Consider the following 18,453-nt stretch of genomic DNA (forward strand, 5'->3'; position numbering starts at 1 on the left):
GACAGGGACACAGAGGCCCTGCTACTGCAGCAGGGGTGGCTTGGGGGGTCCCCATAGCCCAACTGGAAGCAGATTTGGGCAATCCCCATGGAAAGGGGGCTCAGGAGATACACATGATCTCATAGGAATCAGATCTGGGGAGGGGGGTCCTCCTTAGGGACCGGGCTCTGGGTGCCCCTATGGCCCTGTAGGCATGGGGCTCTGGATGTCCCTATAGGGATCAGTCTCTGGGGTCCCCAAGGACCCATAGGCAAAGGCTCTGGGGGCGCTATCAGGTTCAGGCTCTAGGGAGGCTGGGACAGGGTTGTGGGTGGGGGTCCCGAGGACACACTCTGGGGGTCCCCACACCCCCCTGTGTCCCAGGTCTTGCTCTCCTGTCCCCGTGTCCCCATGGCCATGGTGATGGCATGAGGGCAGCTCCTCAAATCCTGCTGCACCCCACACCCAGAGTCACCGCATCCCTCGGTGACACTGCCTCTAGAAAGACCCTGGGGACAGGGATCCATCTGGGGGTGACAACAGGTCCTGTCTGGATGTTTTGAGGTGTTGGGATGGAGAGGAGAACATCTGTGGGGTTGCAACCCCCTGGTCTCCCCGTCACTGTATCCCCAGTGTGCTGTGATGGCACCAGACACCTGAGCCCCTCCAGCAGGGACCAGCCATGGAGACCGTTGTCATTGTTGCCATCGGGGTGCTGGCCACCATCTTCCTGGCGTCCTTCGTGGCGCTGGTCGTGGTGTGCAGGCAGCGATACTGTCACCCTAAGGACCTGCGCCACCACTACGATACCAAGTGAGTGACCCCATGGGGGAGGCAGCGTCCCTGTCCCCACCAGGGGGGACCCCAACCCCCATGGGCTGGGGATGGTGCTGGGGACATATCCAGAATCATCAAGGAGACAATGTGGGGGACATGTCCACGGTCATCAGGGGGTCAAAGATGGGGACACACCCACCATCATGAGGGGGACAGAGATGGGGACACATCTGCCATCGTCAAAGGGACGAAGCTGGGGACATGTCCAAAATCATCCAGGGAACAAAGATGGGGACACATCCACTGTGATCAGGGGGATGATGCAGGGGACATGTCCAGCATCATCAGAGGGAAGAAGTTTGGGACACATCTACATCACCAGGGAGACAAAGATGGGGACACGTTCATCAGCATCAGGGCCATTGGGGTAGCCCGAGGTCATGGCCCTTGGTGGGATGTCCCCCATGTCTTTGACAGACCCATCGTGGACCTGATGGGGACCACGGAAATGCCATCAGAGCCCTCGGAGCTGGAGCTGGACGACGTGGTCATCACCAACCCCCACATTGAGGCCATCCTGGAGAATGAGGACTGGGTTGAGGATGCCTCGTGAGTGTTCCCTGTGGCCCCCCACTGCTAGGGACCCCTGTGCAGTATCAGTCCCCATCTTGGGATGCAGGGGACAGATTTGGAGGTCACCAAGCCATGGGGATGGTCCTCAAGGTGGTCTTGGGGTGGGAATGTCCCCAGAGGTGTGAGGGACATGGGATGTGGGCTTGCAGAAGAGGGGGAACACACGGGGGACGAGGACAGAGCATAGGGGACACAGGTGGATTCACCCTCCTCCCTCTCCACAGGGGTCTGGTGTCCCACTGCATCGCCATCCTGAAGGTGAGTCAGGGCATGGCACTGGTGGCAGTGGTGACACTGGTGGTACCAGTGACACTAGTGGCAGTGGTAGCACTGGTGGTACTGGTAGAGCTGGTGGCAATGGTGCCATCAGTGGCACTGATGGCAAGGGTCACACTGGTGGCAGTGGTGGTACCAGTGGCACTACTGACACTGGTGGCAATGGTGGGCAACACTTGTGGTAATGGTGGCAATGGTGACATTGATGGTATGGGTGGCATTGGTGCTGATGGTAGGTGGCACTTGTGGTGATGGGGGCACTGGTAGTGATGGTGGTGCTGAGTGCCCAGCACTGTCCCCCAGATCTGTCACACACTGACGGAGAAGTTGGTGGCCATGACCATGGGCTCGGGCACACGCGTGAAATCCCCGGCCAGCCTGGGTGACATCATCGTGGTGGCCAAGCGCATCAGCCCCAGGTGACAGGGGATGTCTGGAGGGTCCCTGGGCTCTCAGGTGGGGCTCTGTAGCTTGGGGTATCCCCAGGGACTGGGGGGAAGATTCCAGGGCTCTGGATGGTCCTGAGATATTTGGGACAGGGTAGATCTGGAGGGGTCACAGGGGCTCTGGGGATGTCCTGGGGCTCTGGAGGGGGGGGTCCTGAGACACTGGAGGGGACCCTGGGGACTCTAGAGGGGAACTTGGGGACTTTAGGGGTGTCTGGGGACTCTGGGAGGTGTCCCAGGGCCCTGGGGTAATTTTGGGACTCTGGGAGGAGTCCTGGGGCTCTAGGGGGTCCCAAGGGCTCTAAGAGGGCTCTTGAGGCCTAGGATGGGTGTGCTGGAGGTGTCACCACAGTGTCTCCTGGGGTTAACGTGTCCCCACCACAGGGTGGACGATGTGGTGAGATCCATGTACCCCCCGCTGGACCCCAAACTGCTGGATGCGAGGTGACAGCAGCGGGAAAGATGGGGACACTCCTGGGTGGGGGGATACCTGCGGGTGGGGACACCACTCCATCCCATACCACACCTCTGGGGACTCCCCCAGGTGACCCAGCAGGATGAGGAGGCCCCTTGGTGTGAGCAGATCCCAGAATATCCCAGAATATCCCAGGTTGGGATGGGACCCCAAGGATCATCCAGTCCCACCCCCAGCCCTGCACAGACACCCCAACAATCCCACCCTGTCCATCCCTGGCAGTGCTGTTCAAACACTCCTGGAGCTCTGGCAGCCTCGGGGCTGGGACCATTCCCTGGGGAGCCTGGGCAGTGCCCAGCACCCTCTGGGGGAAGAACCTTTCCCTGAGCTCCATCCTAAACCCACCTGACACAGCTCCAGCCATTCCCTGGGTCCTGTCCCTGGTCACCACAGACAGGCAAACTGGGGGCCACGCTGCTGCTGAGGAAGCCACAATGGGGCAGGGAGGTGACAGGGCGGTGACAGCCCCGTGACAGTCCGGTGTTCCCGCAGGGCCGCAGCGCTGCTGCTGTCGGTCAGTCACCTGGTGCTGGTGACCCGCAGTGCCTGTCGCCAGCCGGCCGCCCGCCACTGGGTCGAGAGGTCCCTGGCAGCTGCCGAGGAGCACATGGCTGTGCTGCGCCAGGCTGCCATGGCCACCGAGCCTGAGCGACCCCCGGCCCCCGCCGAGCCCCCTCGCCAGGAGCAGTCAGCCATCTGACCTCAATAAAGGCTGCATGTGCCCCCGGCCCCGGCACGGGCAGCTCTGGGATGAGCTGGTGATGTGATGTCTGCATGGAAAGGAGATGGGGACGGGTCTGGGGGCAGAACGGGAGTTTTGAAGGGGAGGCTGGCGGTCTAGGGAGGGATTGGGGCTCTTGGAGGGAGTGTGGAGGGTGTTTGAGGTGTTTAGAGCAGATTTTTGTGGGGTTGGAGGGGGATTTGGAGGGGTTGGGGGATTTGGAAGGGAGTATGGAGAAAGGTTGCCAGGGGAAGCTGAGAGTTTGGGGTCGGTCGGAAGAGAGGTTTGGGGAGGTGGAGGGGGGTTTGGAGGGCCATTGGCACTGGAGAGGATTTAGGAGAACTTGCAGGGGTGGGAAAGGCTTGGAGAGTGCAGTTGGAAATTTTGGGAAGGGTTGGAGAGGTTGAAGTGGTCTTTGGGGCATAGAGAGTTGGAGTGGATTTGGAGAGCATTTAGGGGCACTTGTGGGCATTGGGAGGGTGGGGGAGTTGAGGGCACAAAGATTGGAGTTTTGGGAGGGTCGGGGAGGACTGGAGGGGGCTGTGAGGGCTGATGGAAGCTTGAGGGAGTTGGGGAGGATTTGGGGGTTAGGGTGGTCTGGGGGTGCTGACTGCCCTGGGTACGAGGTCTGGAGAGTTCAGCAGGACCGAGTGGGGGGTCTGTGACCTGGATGGGGGGGTCTGTGTCCCGGGACGGGTCCGGGACCGCACAGGGAAGGTCAAGACTGCGGGCAGAGGGGACCCTGTCTCGGACAGAGGGGTCCGTGTGCCCCGGGCATTGGTCTGGGGGTCCGGCCGAGCCCCCCTGGTCGCAGCGACGGAACCCGGGGGTCACGTGACCTCCCATCACGTGATGACGTTGAGGAGGCAGCTGTGCCCGCCCCCTCACCCCGGGATGGCCAATGGGGGCGAGGCGGCCGCTGTGGGCGGCCAATGAGTGCTTGCAGGCGGGGCTTGCGGCCAGCGGGACGGGGCGGGGCTTGCGGCTGGGAGTGGGAGAGGGAACTGGGAACGCTGGTGGGTACTGGGAGGCGCCGGGGGTCACGGGGTGACTCGAACGGACTGGGAGCACTGGGAGACACGGGCATAGCTGGGAGGTACTGGGAGCCGCTGGGAGGTGCTGGGAGCACTGGGAGTCACGGGGGCCACTGGGAGGTAGTGGAGTGACCTGGGAGTCATACGGACGACTGGGAGGTGCTGGGAGCATGGGGACGTACTGGGAGGAACTGGGAGTAACGGGGTCCACTGGGAGATAATGAGTCATGGGGGAACACTGGGAGGTCCTGGGAGTCCCTACTGGGAGGCATGCTGCGAGCACTGGGAACGCTGGGAACAACTGGTCTGGTGACCCGGGATGGCGGGGGATAGAGCCGAGCCCTGCCCTGGGGGGATCGCAGGAATGGGGGGTGCAGGGTCACCCGAGCCGGGGAGCAGAGCTCCCGCCATGGGACACAAACCCCCCCGTGAGAGCCCTGGCCGAGGCGGGAGGTGTCGGCAGCGGGGAAAGGGAAGTGAAAGTGATTGTGGAAGTGGCGGGGGGAGCGGCGGGGGGGGCCCCGTCCGGCGCCGCAGGGAGATGTTATCGGGGTGTGGTTGGGGTGCCACACACCGCAGTGTTCCCCCAGCACCCCGGGGTGAGGGGCTGGGGAAAGTGGGGGGCTCAGGAAAGTGGGGAGTTAGGGTTAGGGTTGGGACTTTCCCAACACATGGCTTGAACAAGAAGTGAGATTTGGGAGGCAGAACTGCCCGCCCACTCAGTGAGAAGGGAAACTGAGGCTGGGCGGTTCGGGGCGGGGGGTCCCACAGGTGCACCCAGAGCCATGAGGACCCTCCTGCTGCTATGGGTGGCCCTGGCTGGCGTGGGGGCCCAGCTGCCCTGTCCCCATGGGGGACCCTGCCCCGTCACCCAGGTCAGTGCTCAGGGTTTGGGGGGGTTGGGGGGGCCTCAGTAGGGGATGATAACCCCTCCATGTACCCCCTCAGGCCCTGCCTGCCCGCAGTGCAGTGGGGTGCCAGGACAGCTCATCCTGCCCCACCAGCTGCCAGCTGCCAGAGGTGAGCCCCCTCCCCTGTGCCTCAGTTTCCCCTCCTCTCCCTGCCATTTGGGGGCACTCCCTGACCCCCTGCCCTCCCACCCCCTTCTTTCTCACCAGAGTGTCCCCTGTGCCGGGGGCCACCACTGCTGCCCACGAGGATCCCACTGCGGTGCTGATGGGGAGTCCTGTGTCACAGACCTGGGTACGGGGACATGGGTGGGGGGCAGGGGTGGGCCTCAAGGGGACAGGATGGACATGGGGATGCCTCACCTGTCTCTGCAGCCCCCCGTGCTGTTCCCTGTCCTGATGGCCAGTCCGAGTGTCCTGATGATGCCACATGCTGTGTGACAAGCAGCGGTGCCTGGGGGTGCTGCCCCATGCCCCAGGTATGGGGTGTGGGGGCATGGGGACACTGAGGGCGGAGCCTGGCATGGACACTGCTGTGACAAGCATGGCTGGCACCCACAGGCCTCATGCTGTGCTGACAAGGTGCACTGCTGTCCCCATGCCACCATCTGCGACCTGACCCACGGGCGCTGTGTGTCCACCAATGGTGACACTGATGTCCCCCTGAGCACAGCCTTCCCCGCCTGGAAGCGCCAGCCTCCCGCCCCAGGTAAGGAGTGTCCCCTCAGGGTGGCCTCGCTGTGCCCTCAGAGGGGACACGGTGACACTGTGTGTCCCTTCAGTTGCACTGCGCCAGGTGCTGTGTCCCGATGGCCACTCAGCTTGTCCCGATGGGGCGACCTGCTGCCAGCTGTCCCCAACACAGTACGGTTGCTGTCCCCTGCAGAACGTGAGTGCTGGCACAGCTGTCACCACCCTGGGATGGGGACCGTGGGATGGACAGCTCTGCCAAACCTCCTGTGCCCAGCACCCCAAACCAGCCACCCCTCACTGAACACCCCAAACCAAGCACCCCATGCCAGACACCCAAATTCTGGCCATCCTCCACCAGGCACACCAAACCAAGCACCCCTTGCCAGACAGCCTGTGCCAGGCACCCCAAGCCAACCACCCTTCACTGAGAACTCCAAACCAGGCACCCCACACCCCCAACACACACCACTCACCCATAGCAGTCCACGCAGGCATGCCATTCTGGGCATCCCAATCCCAAGGACCCCACAGCAATGCCGGGCACCCTATTTTAGGCACCCTGTCCCAATCATCCCACACCAGACATGACTTGCTGGGTATCTGTGATGAACAGGGGGCCCTGGACACCCCACCCTGTGCCATGTCCCCCATACCAGGTGCTCTGCACTGTACCCCGGGCACCCTATGCCATTCCCCCCTTGGCTGTGCACACCCAGTCCTTCTCCCCAGGGTCCTTGTCATCCCGTGTCTCCCCCCAGGCTGTGTGCTGCAGTGACAGGCAGCACTGCTGTCCCCAGGGCACCACCTGTGACCTGGTCCACTCCACCTGCACCTCCCTGGGGGGCTCTGCACCCCTGGCTGCACTGCCCCGAGGTAAGACTGCCCCGAGAGCAACCATGCCCTGTCCTGTCCCAGGGAGGGGACACAAGCCCTGACTGTCCCCTGTCCCTAGCTCATGATGTCAAGTGCGATGAGGAGACGAGCTGTCCCAATGGGAACACATGCTGCCGGCTCAGCTCAGGGGCCTGGGGATGCTGCCCCCTCGAGCAGGTATGGGGGGTCTCCTGTGCCCCCCAGGACAAGTAGATATGCCCTGTCCTCTTGGGTGGGATGAGAACAGCTGTATCTTGTTCCACTGAGAAGGACAAGGCTGGGGGTTGCTTGTACTTGCCCTGGACAAGATTTGATGTCCCCTATCCACTTTGGGAGGGAAAAGGATGGGGGGGTCCCCTGTGCACCTCCAGGACTGGGAGATGTCCCCTGTCCCACAGGATGGCTCCCATTCCCTGATGTCCCACGGGGATGACACTGAGTCACTTTGGCATCCCCCAGTCAGACCCCCTGTACTAACTGGGACTAATTTGTGGCTCCAGTGGTGGGAGGTAGCGAAGCACATGAAGCCACTGGGATGCTCAGGGAAGTTCCTGAGTTCCACTGAGAGTGGAGGTCAAGAATGATGAGGGGCTCCCCATATTCCCCCTTCCTCACTGGTGGGGCAGGGGTGGGGAGTGGGGATGACAGGAATGGGCAGGAGGGGACACTTTTATCCCCCCTCTTGTAACCTGGGGGGTGGGTCCCCTGTTCTCAGGCCCCCATCTTTGCCCCCCAGGCTGTCTGCTGCCCCGACCATGTGCACTGCTGCCCCCAGGGCTACACCTGCGACCCCGAGGGGGGCAGCTGCCTGCAGGAGGGGGGCACCCGCCAGCCCTGGGTGCGCAAGACCCCGGCGCTGCCCCGGGGGCGACAGGTGACATCAGGGAATGTCATTTGTGATGAAAAGACGAGTTGTCCTGATGGGAGCACATGCTGCCAGCTGAGCCTGGGCACCTGGGGGTGCTGCCCCCTCGAGCAGGTGTGGGGCGCTCTGCCCATGGCCATGGAGGTCCATGGCTGTGTGGGGTGGGGGGACACAGGGGTGCACTCATGGGAATGTGGGGTGCTAGACTGAGCAGAGATTCCAGGGGGTCCTGGGGTGTCCTTGAAAGAGGGGACATGGCTCAAGGGACCTGAGTGGAGCACCTGACTGGGGGACATGAGAAGGTTCAGCAGGGCACAGCGATTGCCTGTCCCCCTCAACAGCCCCATGGAGTGGGGGTCTCCTGTCCCCTGAGGGGACAAAGGCCAATGTTCCCTTTTCCCCAGGAGGGTCAAGGCCAGGTGTCCCCCTTTACTGCTTGAAGGATGAGGACAGATGTCCGTTGTTCTCCAGGAAGGACAGGATAGGCTCCAAACCCCTGTTCCCATGGGGCACAGGGCCCCTTTGCTGTCCCCCATTCCCAGTCAGATCCCCCTCTCGTAACTGAGACCAGTTTGGGGCTCCAGTGGCAGGAGGTGACAAAGGCATACAAGGCCAAGGGGGTGCTCAGGGACATGAGGGTGCTCAGGGACGTTCCTGTGTCCCACAGAGGGTCAGAGGCATCATGAGGGGGTCACCGTATCTGTCCCCTTCAAAGTGGGAATGGAGCCAGACTGGGTCTAGGGGGCACATGGAACAGGGGAGGGCAGGAACAGGCAGGAGGGGACTTGTCCCCTGGATGTCCCCAGCTGTTTTGCTGGGGGTCCCCTATGCTCAGCCCCCTTTTTTGCCCCCCAGGCCGTCTGCTGCCCCGACCACGTGCACTGCTGCCCCCAGGGCTACACCTGCGACCCTGAGGGGGGCAGCTGCCTGCAGGAGGGGGGCACCCGCCAGCCCTGGGTGCGCAAGACCCCGGCGCTGCCCCGGGGGCGACAGGTGACATCAGGGAATGTCATTTGTGATGAAAAGACGAGTTGTCCTGATGGGAGCACATGCTGCCAGCTGAGCCTGGGCACCTGGGGGTGCTGCCCCCTCGAGCAGGTGTGGAGGAGTCCCTGGGGCTTGGGGTCCTGGGGTGGGATATTGTCCTGGGGAATGAGGACTTCAGAATGGAATGGAGAGGGGTTGGGACAGAGCGTGACTGTAGGGATGGCCCTTTGGGGACAAGCAGGGCTGGGAGGGGCAGGGACATGGGACACTCCCGCATTTGTCACTGGTCCCCTCCGTGGAGGCTCTGTGGACACCTTGGAGACAGGGTTTGGCACTGTCCCTGGGGCTCTGCTGTGGACACCCAGGTACCTGGGTCCCTGATGTACTTGTGTCCCGCACTGACCCCATGCTGTGTATCCCCCAGGCCGTTTGCTGCGGGGACCACCAGCACTGCTGTCCCCGGGGCTACACCTGCAACCTGGCCACCGAGAGCTGTGAGAAGCTGCTGGCACCCACCCCACTAGTGCCAACCACTGCAGCCCCACGCCAGGCCCCCTCAGCCCCTCACTGGGCACCCCCAGTCCCCCTGCGAGCCACCGGCCACTCAGGTGGCCTCATGCCCTGCAGTGCCACCGGCTCCTGCCACAGGGGCCAGCGGTGCTGCCAGGCCCGAGGAGGCTCCTGGGGGTGCTGCCCCTTCGCCCAGGTGAGTGGGGGTACACCAGGGTGGGGATGGGTGTGGCATCACCCCTTCCTCACTCCCTTTCTCTCTGCAGGGCTCCTGCTGCTCTGACGGCCGCCACTGCTGCCCCCCGGGGTCCCGCTGCACCAGGGCGGGCTGGGGGTGCAGCCCCCAGCACTGGGACCTGCCCTGATGTCACTGGAGACACCACCACCGCTGCCACCCCCCGAGTGCCACCACCCCAATAAACGGTTTCTAGGACAAAGTCCATTAATGGCTTCTGGCAAGGGGGAAACGGAGGCAGGAGGCAGAGGCGGGGGGGTTTTGTGTGTTTAATATATTAATGCCTCTAAGGAGCAGGCAGGACGTGCAGGCAGGTGCAGGCCACAGCTCCCTGCCCAGCCTGGCACCCGGGGGGGTCCCCATGGCCCCCCCTCTGCCAGCCTGGCCCCAATGACCCCTCTTCATCCTCGCCACGTAGAAAACGTTTAGAAACACAGTTAAAATCCAAAGGGGGATGAGGGTGGGGGGATAGGGGCTCCCTGGCTCCTATGGCAGCTTGGAGGCACCACTGGCTCGGGGGGCAGTGCCAGACCCCCCTGTCCTGCAGGGACACAAGTGGGGACATGGCTCAGGATTGGGGGAACAGGAAGTATGCAGTTCCCACCCCCAAAAGAGCGGAGTGGATGGTGATGTTAGGGTGGGACTCAGAGGGGACAGACACAGCAGTATCTCATGTGGCAGAGCCTGGTGGCACAGGGTGGGTGTCCCAAGCAGAGGGGGATACGGGTGGCCTGGGTGTGGCAGGATGTCCACGGCAGGACACTGGGAGGGGCTGGGCAAGGAACAGGGGCTGGAATGGGTGAGACGAGTGGGAGGGGTGGTGACAGAAAGGGACCGCGGTGGTGGGATGAGATGATGGTGGAAAGGGATTGTGGTGGGGTAGCACAGTGAGGGGACACGATGGTGGCAGGAGAGGATGGTGGCGTGCTATGACGGTGGTGGGAAAGGACAGTGACAAGGCAGGATGATGTGATGGCATGGCAGTGTAAGATGGGACCATGGCAGTCAGGACAGGATGGTGGGAGGGTGGGATAGCAGTGGTGGGATGAGATGATGGCTGTGAGATTGTGGTGGGATGGGATTGATGGGACAGGATGACGGATGGGATGGTGGTGGGATGAGATGGCAGTGGGATGTCACAGCGATGGGACAGTGATGACAGAGGATGGTGGTGGGAGGAGACAGTGGCCGGGCAGGACAGTGGAGGACTGAGGTGGTGATGGCAGTGGCGTCCCCACCATCTCAGCACGCCCCAGGACCTGCCCCCCACCCGGGGACCAGGCGATCGCCCTCCCCACACTCACTTGACATTGAAGACCATCAGAGGCCGCTCCTCCCGCTTCTGCCAGGGGCTCTTGCGGTCGCCCCCCTCGTCCCCCCCGTCGCCCGCCTCGGCCAGCGCCTCCTCCTCGGGGCTGGTCAGGGAGTCTCGGGGGGCTTCGCTGGCGCTGCTGCGCCCGCTGCCCCCCCCTCGCCGCCCCCCGCTGCCCGCTTCCAGCAAGGGAGCCAGCGAGCTGTCCTCGGGGGAGGCTGCGGGCAGCGGGGCCCGGGGCCCCCCGTCCTCCTCTCCGCCTCCGGCAGCCCGGGAGAGGCGGGGAGGGGGCGCGGGGCCGGGGCCCCTCTCGCTGCCCTGTAAGTCGATGTAGGAATGCCGAACCTGGGAGGAGCGCCCGTCCAGGGACACGAACCAGGCCCTCGGGGGTGGCGGTCCCCCCAGTTCCAGGAGCTGCTGCCCCGCCAGCGCCTGCAGCTCCCCGTTGAGCTGGGCTACCGCCGACCCGTCCAGCAGCACCGGGATGGCCACCGAGCCACTCACCGGCTGGGGGGCACGAGCCCCGCCCCAATTTTCCCCCTCCTCGAAGGGCTGCCCGGAGGATGGTGGGGGCGGGGGCGCGGCCGTCGCCGCCGTCGAACCGGGTCCCCCATCGGCTTCGGGGGGACCCTCGGGCTCGCCGGGGGCCAGGCGCATGTAGCGGGCAGGGATGAGGAGCGTGGGCATCACCCCCCGGTAAACATCCTCGGGCCCCCCGCCCCGGTCCAGGGGGCCGCAGAGCAGCAGGGGGCCGGGGGGGGCCAGCGAGGGCGGGCGCGGGGGCGGCTCAGGCAGCGGGTGCTCGGTCGGCTGCGCCCCGTATCGGGAGAACGAGGGCGAGGGGGGCCGCGGGGGGAAGGCGGGGGTGCCCCGGGGATGCTCGTCGGGCGGCTGCAGCCCGTCCACCGAGCGGGCCGCCCGGAGGCCGAAGGCTTCGCCGGGGCGCCCGTAGTCCTCGTGGGCCGGGGGCTGGCGGCGGCGGGGGCCCAGCGTGGCGGCGGAAGGCCGGGGGCCGGCCCGGAGCGGGGCGGGGGCCGACGGCTGGAAGAAGTCCGGCCGGGCGGGGGTCAGCTCGCGGGTCGAGGGGGGCAGGCTGGGGGTGGGCAGGTCGGTATCCCCCCCCGAGGAGGCGGTCTCCAGGTGGCTGCCCCCGCACAGGAGGTCCAGCTGGGACACCGAGGTGGCCTGGTCCCGGCGCGCCGCGTCCAGCGGCCCCGGCAGCGGCAGCTTGCGGTGCTGCGCCCGCGGCTTCAGGCACCGCCGCCTGCAGGGAGACGGGGGCACGTGGGGTCGGGGGTCCCCCTGTCCCCTCCTCCTTCGCCTGCTGGAAGGAGCTAGGGGAGGGGGCAATAGAGCATCCAAGGGTGCTGGTCCACCCTCCCAAGCCAGCCATAGGACACCCAGGGGTTCTGGAGATTGGTGTCTGGCTCCCAAATCCAGCTAAAGAGCACCTCCTCCCCATAGCCAACTATAGGGCGTTTGGGGGTTCCAAGGGGCGGTGACTCCTCCAAAATGGCTACAGGGCACTCAAGGGTGCCAGGAGGGTGGTGTTCCTTCCCCATAATTAGGTCTAGGGCACCTGGGGGTGCCGTGGGGTGGTGCCCCCCTTCCTAAAGCCAGATATAGGGCACCCAGGGGTACCAGGAGGATGCTGCCCCTTCCCATAACCAGTTATAGGGTGCTAGGAAATGGTACCCCCCAGCTATGGAGCACCCAGGGGTTACAGGTGGGTGCTGCACCCCATTCCCACATGGAATATCAGGTTCTGTTCCCACCCCCCACCATGGTCAGGACGCAGCCAGTGCTGACCTGCAGTAGTAGATGAGGAGGCAGAGGAGGATGAGGACGAGCAGGGCCAGGGCACCCAGGATGGTGAGGAGGAAGATGGTGTGGTAGGTGGTGATGTCTGTCACACCCGCTGCCATCGCCACCAGCCCTGGGGACAACAGGATCAGAGGGGGGCACCCCCTAGGAGTATACCCTGAGGGGCTGCCCCTGAAGAGCCCTGGGACAGAGGGGCAAAGGAAACCCCCCACCAGAGCACCCCAGGGGGCTGTTATGTTCCCACAGCCTCAGACAGGCCTGGGGACAATGCAATCAGCCCCCACCCCACCAGGAGAACCTAAAAGCAGTCCCAGCCCTGGGACAGGGGCATTGGAGAAGGAAGCACCCCAAGGTGCTGCCACCCCCTCCCCAGCCAGCCTGTCCCCAGAGCCAAGGGACACAGGCTGGGAGGGCACCCATAGGTTTCACCTTACCTGTGCTGGGGGAAGGCAGAGCTGCTGCCCAATATCCTAGCTGGGAGGACACGAATGTCCAGTAGAGCTGCCGGCCTTCCTTTCTGATCAGCCCCGTCCCGTTACGGACCCACAGTCCTGTGAGGACACACCGGGCTGAGACCCCCACAAACTCATCACACCCCCAGCAGCCCCCAGCAGGAACTGTGTCCCCCTCTGCCACCCCCCACTCAGCACTCACCGCTCTTGTGGTCAAACCTCCAGGCTGGCACACTGGTGGCCACCACGGCCGCGGCGTCAGGGGCCAAAGGGACGGACAGGTGGACAGGGCCAGCCAGCGGCACCTCGGTCCCGTTCCCGGTGAACAGGTGGACGCTGACAGCCGCCACCGGCGCCAGCTCCAGCCAGGTGCCATTGGCTGCGGGGACAAGGACGGGGACATCCCTAAGGGGGGGCCACATGGAGTGTGCCCCCCACTCCCCGAGTCCCCGGTGTCCCCCGTACCGCTGCCGTCCTGCTCGACCCCGAGGAAGGCGGGGAAGGCGCGGGCCAGGCTGGGCCCGGAGGCGGCGGTGAGGGACGCGGCGAGCTGGCTGTAGGTGGAGCTGCGGGGCAGGCGGGCTGCCCGCCGTGGGAACTGCGCCCACGGCTGCCCACGGCCACCTGCAGGGACACGGCGGTGGCAGCACCTGGGGGGGGGGCTGGTGGTGCCACCCAGCTCCAACCCCATGGCTCAGCTGGGGAGCATAGGGCAGGTGGCAGCACCCAAGGGGGCCGGTGGTGTCACCCACTGCTATCCCCGTGTCTCACCTGGGGATCCCAGGAGGATCTGGACCAGGTCCTCGTAGAGGATGAGCGTGGCCGGGCGCTCTGGGAGCAGGTAGAGGCTGATGGAGGCATAGACTGCAAGGGAAAAGGGGGTGATGGGGCACCCCAAAATACACACACCTGGACCTCAAAAATACACACACAGTCCTCCCCAGCTTGGAAGGACTGATGGGGAGAAGGGGGGAGATGGGGTCTGCAGAGGTGGTGGGGAAGGGGCAGACAGCAAGGTGTGAGGTGCATTTGGGGACAGGGACAGGAGGAACAGGTGGAGTCACCCTCTCCACAACCCCATCCATGCACCCTCCATCCCTGTCCGTGTATCAGTTCATCCTAGCACCCCACATTTCCCCCTCCCCATCCTGCACCCCACAATCCCTGTACCCCAAATTCCCACCTCCCCAGCTGAGTGCTCCCATGTGTGCCACCCCCCAAGGTGACCTCTCCTACTGGTGGGATGAGGGAACTTGGGGGCCACCAGGACATGGTTGTCCCCTCCCAAAGGGGCCAGACCCCTCCCAAACACCCTTCTGTAAGGGACCCCTACACAGAAACCTACTAGTGGTCCCCTGTAAGGGGGTCCCAGTAAGGGACCAAGGACCCCACACCAGAACTCAAAGCCCCCCAGTTAGGAATTTAGGACCTCCAGTCAGACCCAGAACCCTCAGGAAGAGATTTGGGATGCCCCATTATGGCTCAAATCCCCTTAGGAAGGGATTGTGCCCCCCAGTCAGACTTAGAGGCCCCAGTAAGGGACTAGGGACCCCCAACCAGAGACATCCAGGAAGGCACTGGGGTCACCCCCAGGTTGGGGGTCCTGGTGACTCACGTGGCAATTTGGTGACGCGCCAGGGGACTGAGGCGGTGACGTATCCACGGCGTGCGGCAGTGACAAGTAGCCAGGAGCCCAAGCGGTAGGGCACGGGCAGGACCCCGGTGCCTGTGTGGTCAGTGGTCCCGGCTGCCAGCGCGCTGCGGGCGCCAAACACATCCAGGGCCGCCTGTGCCAGCGGGGCCAGCGTCCCACTCTCGAACACCTGCACCCGCAGCAGCACCTCTGCAGGGACACGGGCGGGGACACCAGCATGGGCACAGGCACAGGCAGAGCACCCCCGCAGCAGCACCAGCACAGGGGACAGGCTGGATGGGACACACCTCGGGAGTCACAGCCACAAAGCCAGCGGGCACAGCCACCACCCCAGCAGATGGTGGGACACAAGCCGGGGGTCACAGACACCGCCCCAGGGGGCATAGCCACCATGACAGTGGTTCATGGCCACCATCCCAGGGGTGTCATGGCCACCATCACAGCCACCATTCTGATGGGTGACAGTCACCACTCCAGCAGGTGATGGGACTTGTCCCAGTGGATTATGGTCACCATCCAAACAGGATGGTAGAACCCACCCTGACAGGTCACAGGCGTCATCCCAGAAAGCCACGGGCACCATCCTGATAGGTCATGGCCACCATCCTAGTAGGTGGTGGGACCCATCCCAGTGCCCACCACTCCCAGAAGATCACAGCCACCACCCAGGTGGGCCACAGGTACCCAGGTCACAGGTGCTCCCCAGTAGGCTGCAGGCACTGTCCTGAGGTGGTGTGAGCATCACTGCTGTGCCCACCCTGTGCCCCTTGAGGGAGCCCCTGGCCCCAGGGTGCCTCGTCGCCCCGGGTGGGTGTACCCAGTCACGTCACTCTCAACCCCCCACTAGAGGCCACCCCCAGGGTGCCGCTCACACCTGTCCCAAGGTCAGGGGGTCTCGACCCCAGCAGGCCCCACCAGTAGCAGAGAGGGATCCCCCCAGCAAGTCCCCACTGCAGGGTCCGGCTCCAGCGAGGGGGGACCCTAAATCCCCGTGTGCCCCCGGCCCCCCCGAGCCAGCGTAATCCTGCGCATGATCCGCAGCCCTTGGCAGCGGTCCCGGCTCCAGCGCCGTCGCCCAGGCAACGACCTCCTTCATCCCGTGCCCCGGGGCTCCCGCCCGGCCCCCCACAGCTCCGGCCCCCCAGAACCCCCCACTCCACCAGGCACCCCTCCCCGACCCGCCCCGGCGCAGATGCGGCCCAGATGTGGCAATGGGCGAGGGGGGAAAATTCGCAGCAGCTGCTCCAGCGATGCGAAAGGGCGGAGGGAGCGAGTTTCAGGAATGGAGAGGCTGGGGGTGGCCCCCCGCATGGCGGGGACAGTGGGCAGCAATGTCCCCGCGGCCACACGCCGGCCACCCGCAGCTGCCGGGGGACAGCTGGCACCACCCCCGGTGTCCGCCGGGGAGGGGGTGGCCACAGTGTCCCCCCCAGCGCGGGGCCACAGGCATGGCCATCCCCGTCCCCATTCTCTGTCCCCCCACCATCACCAAAGGGTCCCAAGAGGGTGGTACGGCCACCGCGAGGCACATTGGCCCCTCGCTGGCTCCCCAGTGCCTCCCAGTGTGACCCCAGTGCCTCCTAGTGTGACCCCACAGTCCCGTGAGAGGGGCAGGGGGTGCCAGGCCCTGGGGTGGCAGTGAGGAGCCCTGTCATGCCTGTCACCCCGCGGGAGCGGGGACGGGCAGGGGTGACGCCAGCGGGAGAGCTGAGCCAGAACAGACAGGACGGGTCAGGGACTCCCCCTCACCCCACAGCCCCCCTCTGACTCCCGGGCACGCCTCACCCAGGCACAGGGGCTCTGCCAGGAGGGTGTGCGGTGCAGGAGGGGGTCACGGGGACCCCAAGGTCCACCCTGCCTACCGGATGCATCCCCCACTATCCTGCTCCCCCAGGTGCTGCTCAGGACCCCCCAGCCCACCCACCATCATGCACCCCCTGACCTGGGACCTCCACCCACCATCAGACACCCTCAGGCTCTGCTCAGGACCTCCACCCACCCTCCTGCAGCCCCAAGCTCTGTCCACGATCCCCACCCAACTTCCTTCACCCCCTGGTTTGTGACGTCCACCCATCATCACGAACCCTTGGCGCTGCCCGGAACCCCCCCTCACCATCCTGTACCCCAGGGTCTGGGACCACCCCCATCCTCTTGTGCCCCCCCAAGCTCTGTCCATGACCCCCACCCTACCAGCTGCACCACCTGGCACTGCTCAGGCCCCCCACCCATCACCTTCTGCTCGCCTGCGGTCAGAACCGCCCGGGGAGGGGGAGACAGACAGACAGACGGGGGGTGCGGCCGGACACAGAGCCGGGGATGGACGGATGATGGACGGGGACAGTGGACGGGGGGCGCGGGTGCCGGGGTGGGGGGGGGGGGGGTGGGGCGGGTGGTCAAGAATGGGGTGTCGGAGCCGGGGGGGCTGGGAGACCGGGAGGGGATGGGGGTGTTAGGATCGTGGGGATTCGGGGCGGGGGCGGACGGGGATGGGTGTGGGGGGAGCCGTGGGCTGCCGGGGAGTGTCGGGGCGGGGGTCGGGAGGGGGCCGGTGTTGCTGAGGGAGTGACGGAGCCAAGGGATGCCGGGGAGATGTCGGGGCCAGGGTCGGGCAGGGATGGGGGGTCGGGTGCTGGGGATCGATCGGGGATAGTGCGCGGGGGGGGCGATTAGGTTCAAAGGATGTCGGGGGAATGTCGGTGCGGGGATCGGGCGGGTATGGGGGAGTTGGGGTGTTGGTCAGGCTGGGGCGGTACGGGGCAGGGGTTGGGAGCCAAGGGATGCCGGGGGGATGTGGGCGCGGGGGTCGGGCGGGGAGGGCGGCGGGGGTGTTGCCGGCGGCGCCCCCCGCCCCGCACACAAAGGCCGCTCTCACCGTGCGCTCCCGGCTCCGCCGCGCCCCGCGCCCGCCGCCCGCCCGCGGCCGCCAGCAGCAGCAGCACCGGCAGCGGCGGCAGCGGCGGCAGGAGGCGGCGGGGCCGCATGGTGGGTCCGCGCCGTTACCCCGCCATGCCCGGCCCGCCCGGCCCGTCCGCCCGCCCGCCGCGGGGACCGGGCTCCACCTGCCGGAGCCGCCGGGCACGGCCGCCCAATGCCCACCCCCGGAGCGGCACCGCCCCGGCACCGGGACCACCCTCGGCACCGCCCCGAGACTCCCAGGCCAACGCCCCCGGCACCGCCCCAGACTTCTGGCACCGCCCCACCCCCGGTCGCCCCCTACGACCCCTGCGGGTCTCGTCTCCACCGAGACCCGGGACCCATCATCGGTACCGCAATAGTCACCGATACCCCTCGCCGGGACCTGGACCGGGACTCGGTACCGTCACCGGCATCCTAGGACTGACCTTGTTATCGGCAGCGGTATGTCAGGACCCACCCCCGACATCGGCACCGACCCCCGGATCCACCTCTGACACTGCCTCGAGCCCCGGCACTAACCCCGGTACCGATCCCGCCCCGCTGTATCCACCCCCGATACCACCCCGAGACCAGGACCGGGACCCGGCACTGCAGGACTCACTCCCGCACTGGCACCGGCAGCCTTGCACTGTCCCCGGTACCGCACAGGCCTCCCGGCACCCATTCTCGGCTCCTCTCCAAGCCCCGGGACGGGGACATTGTACAGACACCGTCATCTCAGGACTGCCCCTGTACCGGCGCCAGCATCCCAGGACCCACTCGCAGTACTTCCTTGAGCCTCAGTGTCGACCCCCGGTACGGCAGCAGCATTTCGGGACTGGCCCTTGGCACTGCCCTGATCATCCGGTCCCATCCCTGGGACTGACCTCGGTACTGTGACCCA

At 65.6% G+C, this 18,453-nt stretch overlaps 4 protein-coding genes across 8 annotated transcripts; 3 read left to right on the forward strand and 1 right to left on the reverse strand.

The window, feature by feature from the left end:
* The first annotated feature begins 661 nt into the window (after nucleotides 1–661).
* TMEM98 (transmembrane protein 98) lies at nucleotides 662–3,286 on the forward strand. Its single transcript, XM_062508157.1, has 6 exons — nucleotides 662–792; nucleotides 1,234–1,365; nucleotides 1,614–1,647; nucleotides 1,969–2,084; nucleotides 2,496–2,555; nucleotides 3,079–3,286. Exons 1-6 carry the CDS (start codon nucleotides 662–664, stop codon nucleotides 3,284–3,286), a joined length of 681 nt encoding a protein of 226 aa, XP_062364141.1.
* A 989-nt stretch (nucleotides 3,287–4,275) lies between these two features.
* On the forward strand, nucleotides 4,276–9,580 carry GRN (granulin precursor). Of its 5 annotated transcripts, none has more exons than XM_062507973.1 (13): nucleotides 4,276–4,323; nucleotides 5,113–5,216; nucleotides 5,290–5,361; nucleotides 5,460–5,544; nucleotides 5,625–5,728; nucleotides 5,811–5,958; nucleotides 6,032–6,138; nucleotides 6,701–6,815; nucleotides 6,895–6,992; nucleotides 7,552–7,794; nucleotides 8,536–8,778; nucleotides 9,092–9,373; nucleotides 9,444–9,580. In XM_062507973.1, exons 2-13 carry the CDS (start codon nucleotides 5,127–5,129, stop codon nucleotides 9,540–9,542), a joined length of 1,686 nt encoding a protein of 561 aa, XP_062363957.1. In that variant the 5' UTR covers nucleotides 4,276–4,323; nucleotides 5,113–5,126; the 3' UTR covers nucleotides 9,543–9,580. The 5 variants fall into 5 exon arrangements, with proteins under 5 accessions (XP_062363957.1, XP_062363958.1, XP_062363959.1 ...); XM_062507974.1 differs by lacking the exon at nucleotides 4,276–4,323 and adding an exon at nucleotides 4,326–4,403; XM_062507975.1 differs by lacking the exon at nucleotides 4,276–4,323 and having other exon boundaries at nucleotides 5,044–5,216; nucleotides 6,740–6,815.
* Nucleotides 9,581–9,685: 105 nt separating this feature from the next.
* On the reverse strand, nucleotides 9,686–17,936 carry FAM171A2 (family with sequence similarity 171 member A2). The gene is made up of 9 exons (XM_062508501.1): nucleotides 17,551–17,936; nucleotides 14,616–14,843; nucleotides 13,772–13,864; nucleotides 13,466–13,624; nucleotides 13,203–13,379; nucleotides 12,983–13,099; nucleotides 12,534–12,660; nucleotides 10,717–11,988; nucleotides 9,686–9,953 (listed from the first exon to the last, which is right to left on the reverse strand). The coding sequence occupies exons 1-9, from the start codon at nucleotides 17,633–17,635 to the stop codon at nucleotides 9,899–9,901; spliced, it is 2,313 nt and encodes a 770-aa protein (XP_062364485.1). The 5' UTR covers nucleotides 17,636–17,936; the 3' UTR covers nucleotides 9,686–9,898.
* On the forward strand, nucleotides 17,661–18,449 carry LOC134053417 (splicing factor 3A subunit 2-like). The gene has a single exon (XM_062508439.1). The coding sequence runs from the start codon at nucleotides 17,661–17,663 to the stop codon at nucleotides 18,447–18,449; it is 789 nt and encodes a 262-aa protein (XP_062364423.1).
* The last annotated feature ends 4 nt before the right edge of the window (nucleotides 18,450–18,453 follow it).

The sequence above is a fragment of the Cinclus cinclus genome, chromosome 24, assembly GCF_963662255.1.
Source record: "Cinclus cinclus chromosome 24, bCinCin1.1, whole genome shotgun sequence".
Taxonomy (NCBI): domain Eukaryota; kingdom Metazoa; phylum Chordata; class Aves; order Passeriformes; family Cinclidae; genus Cinclus; species Cinclus cinclus.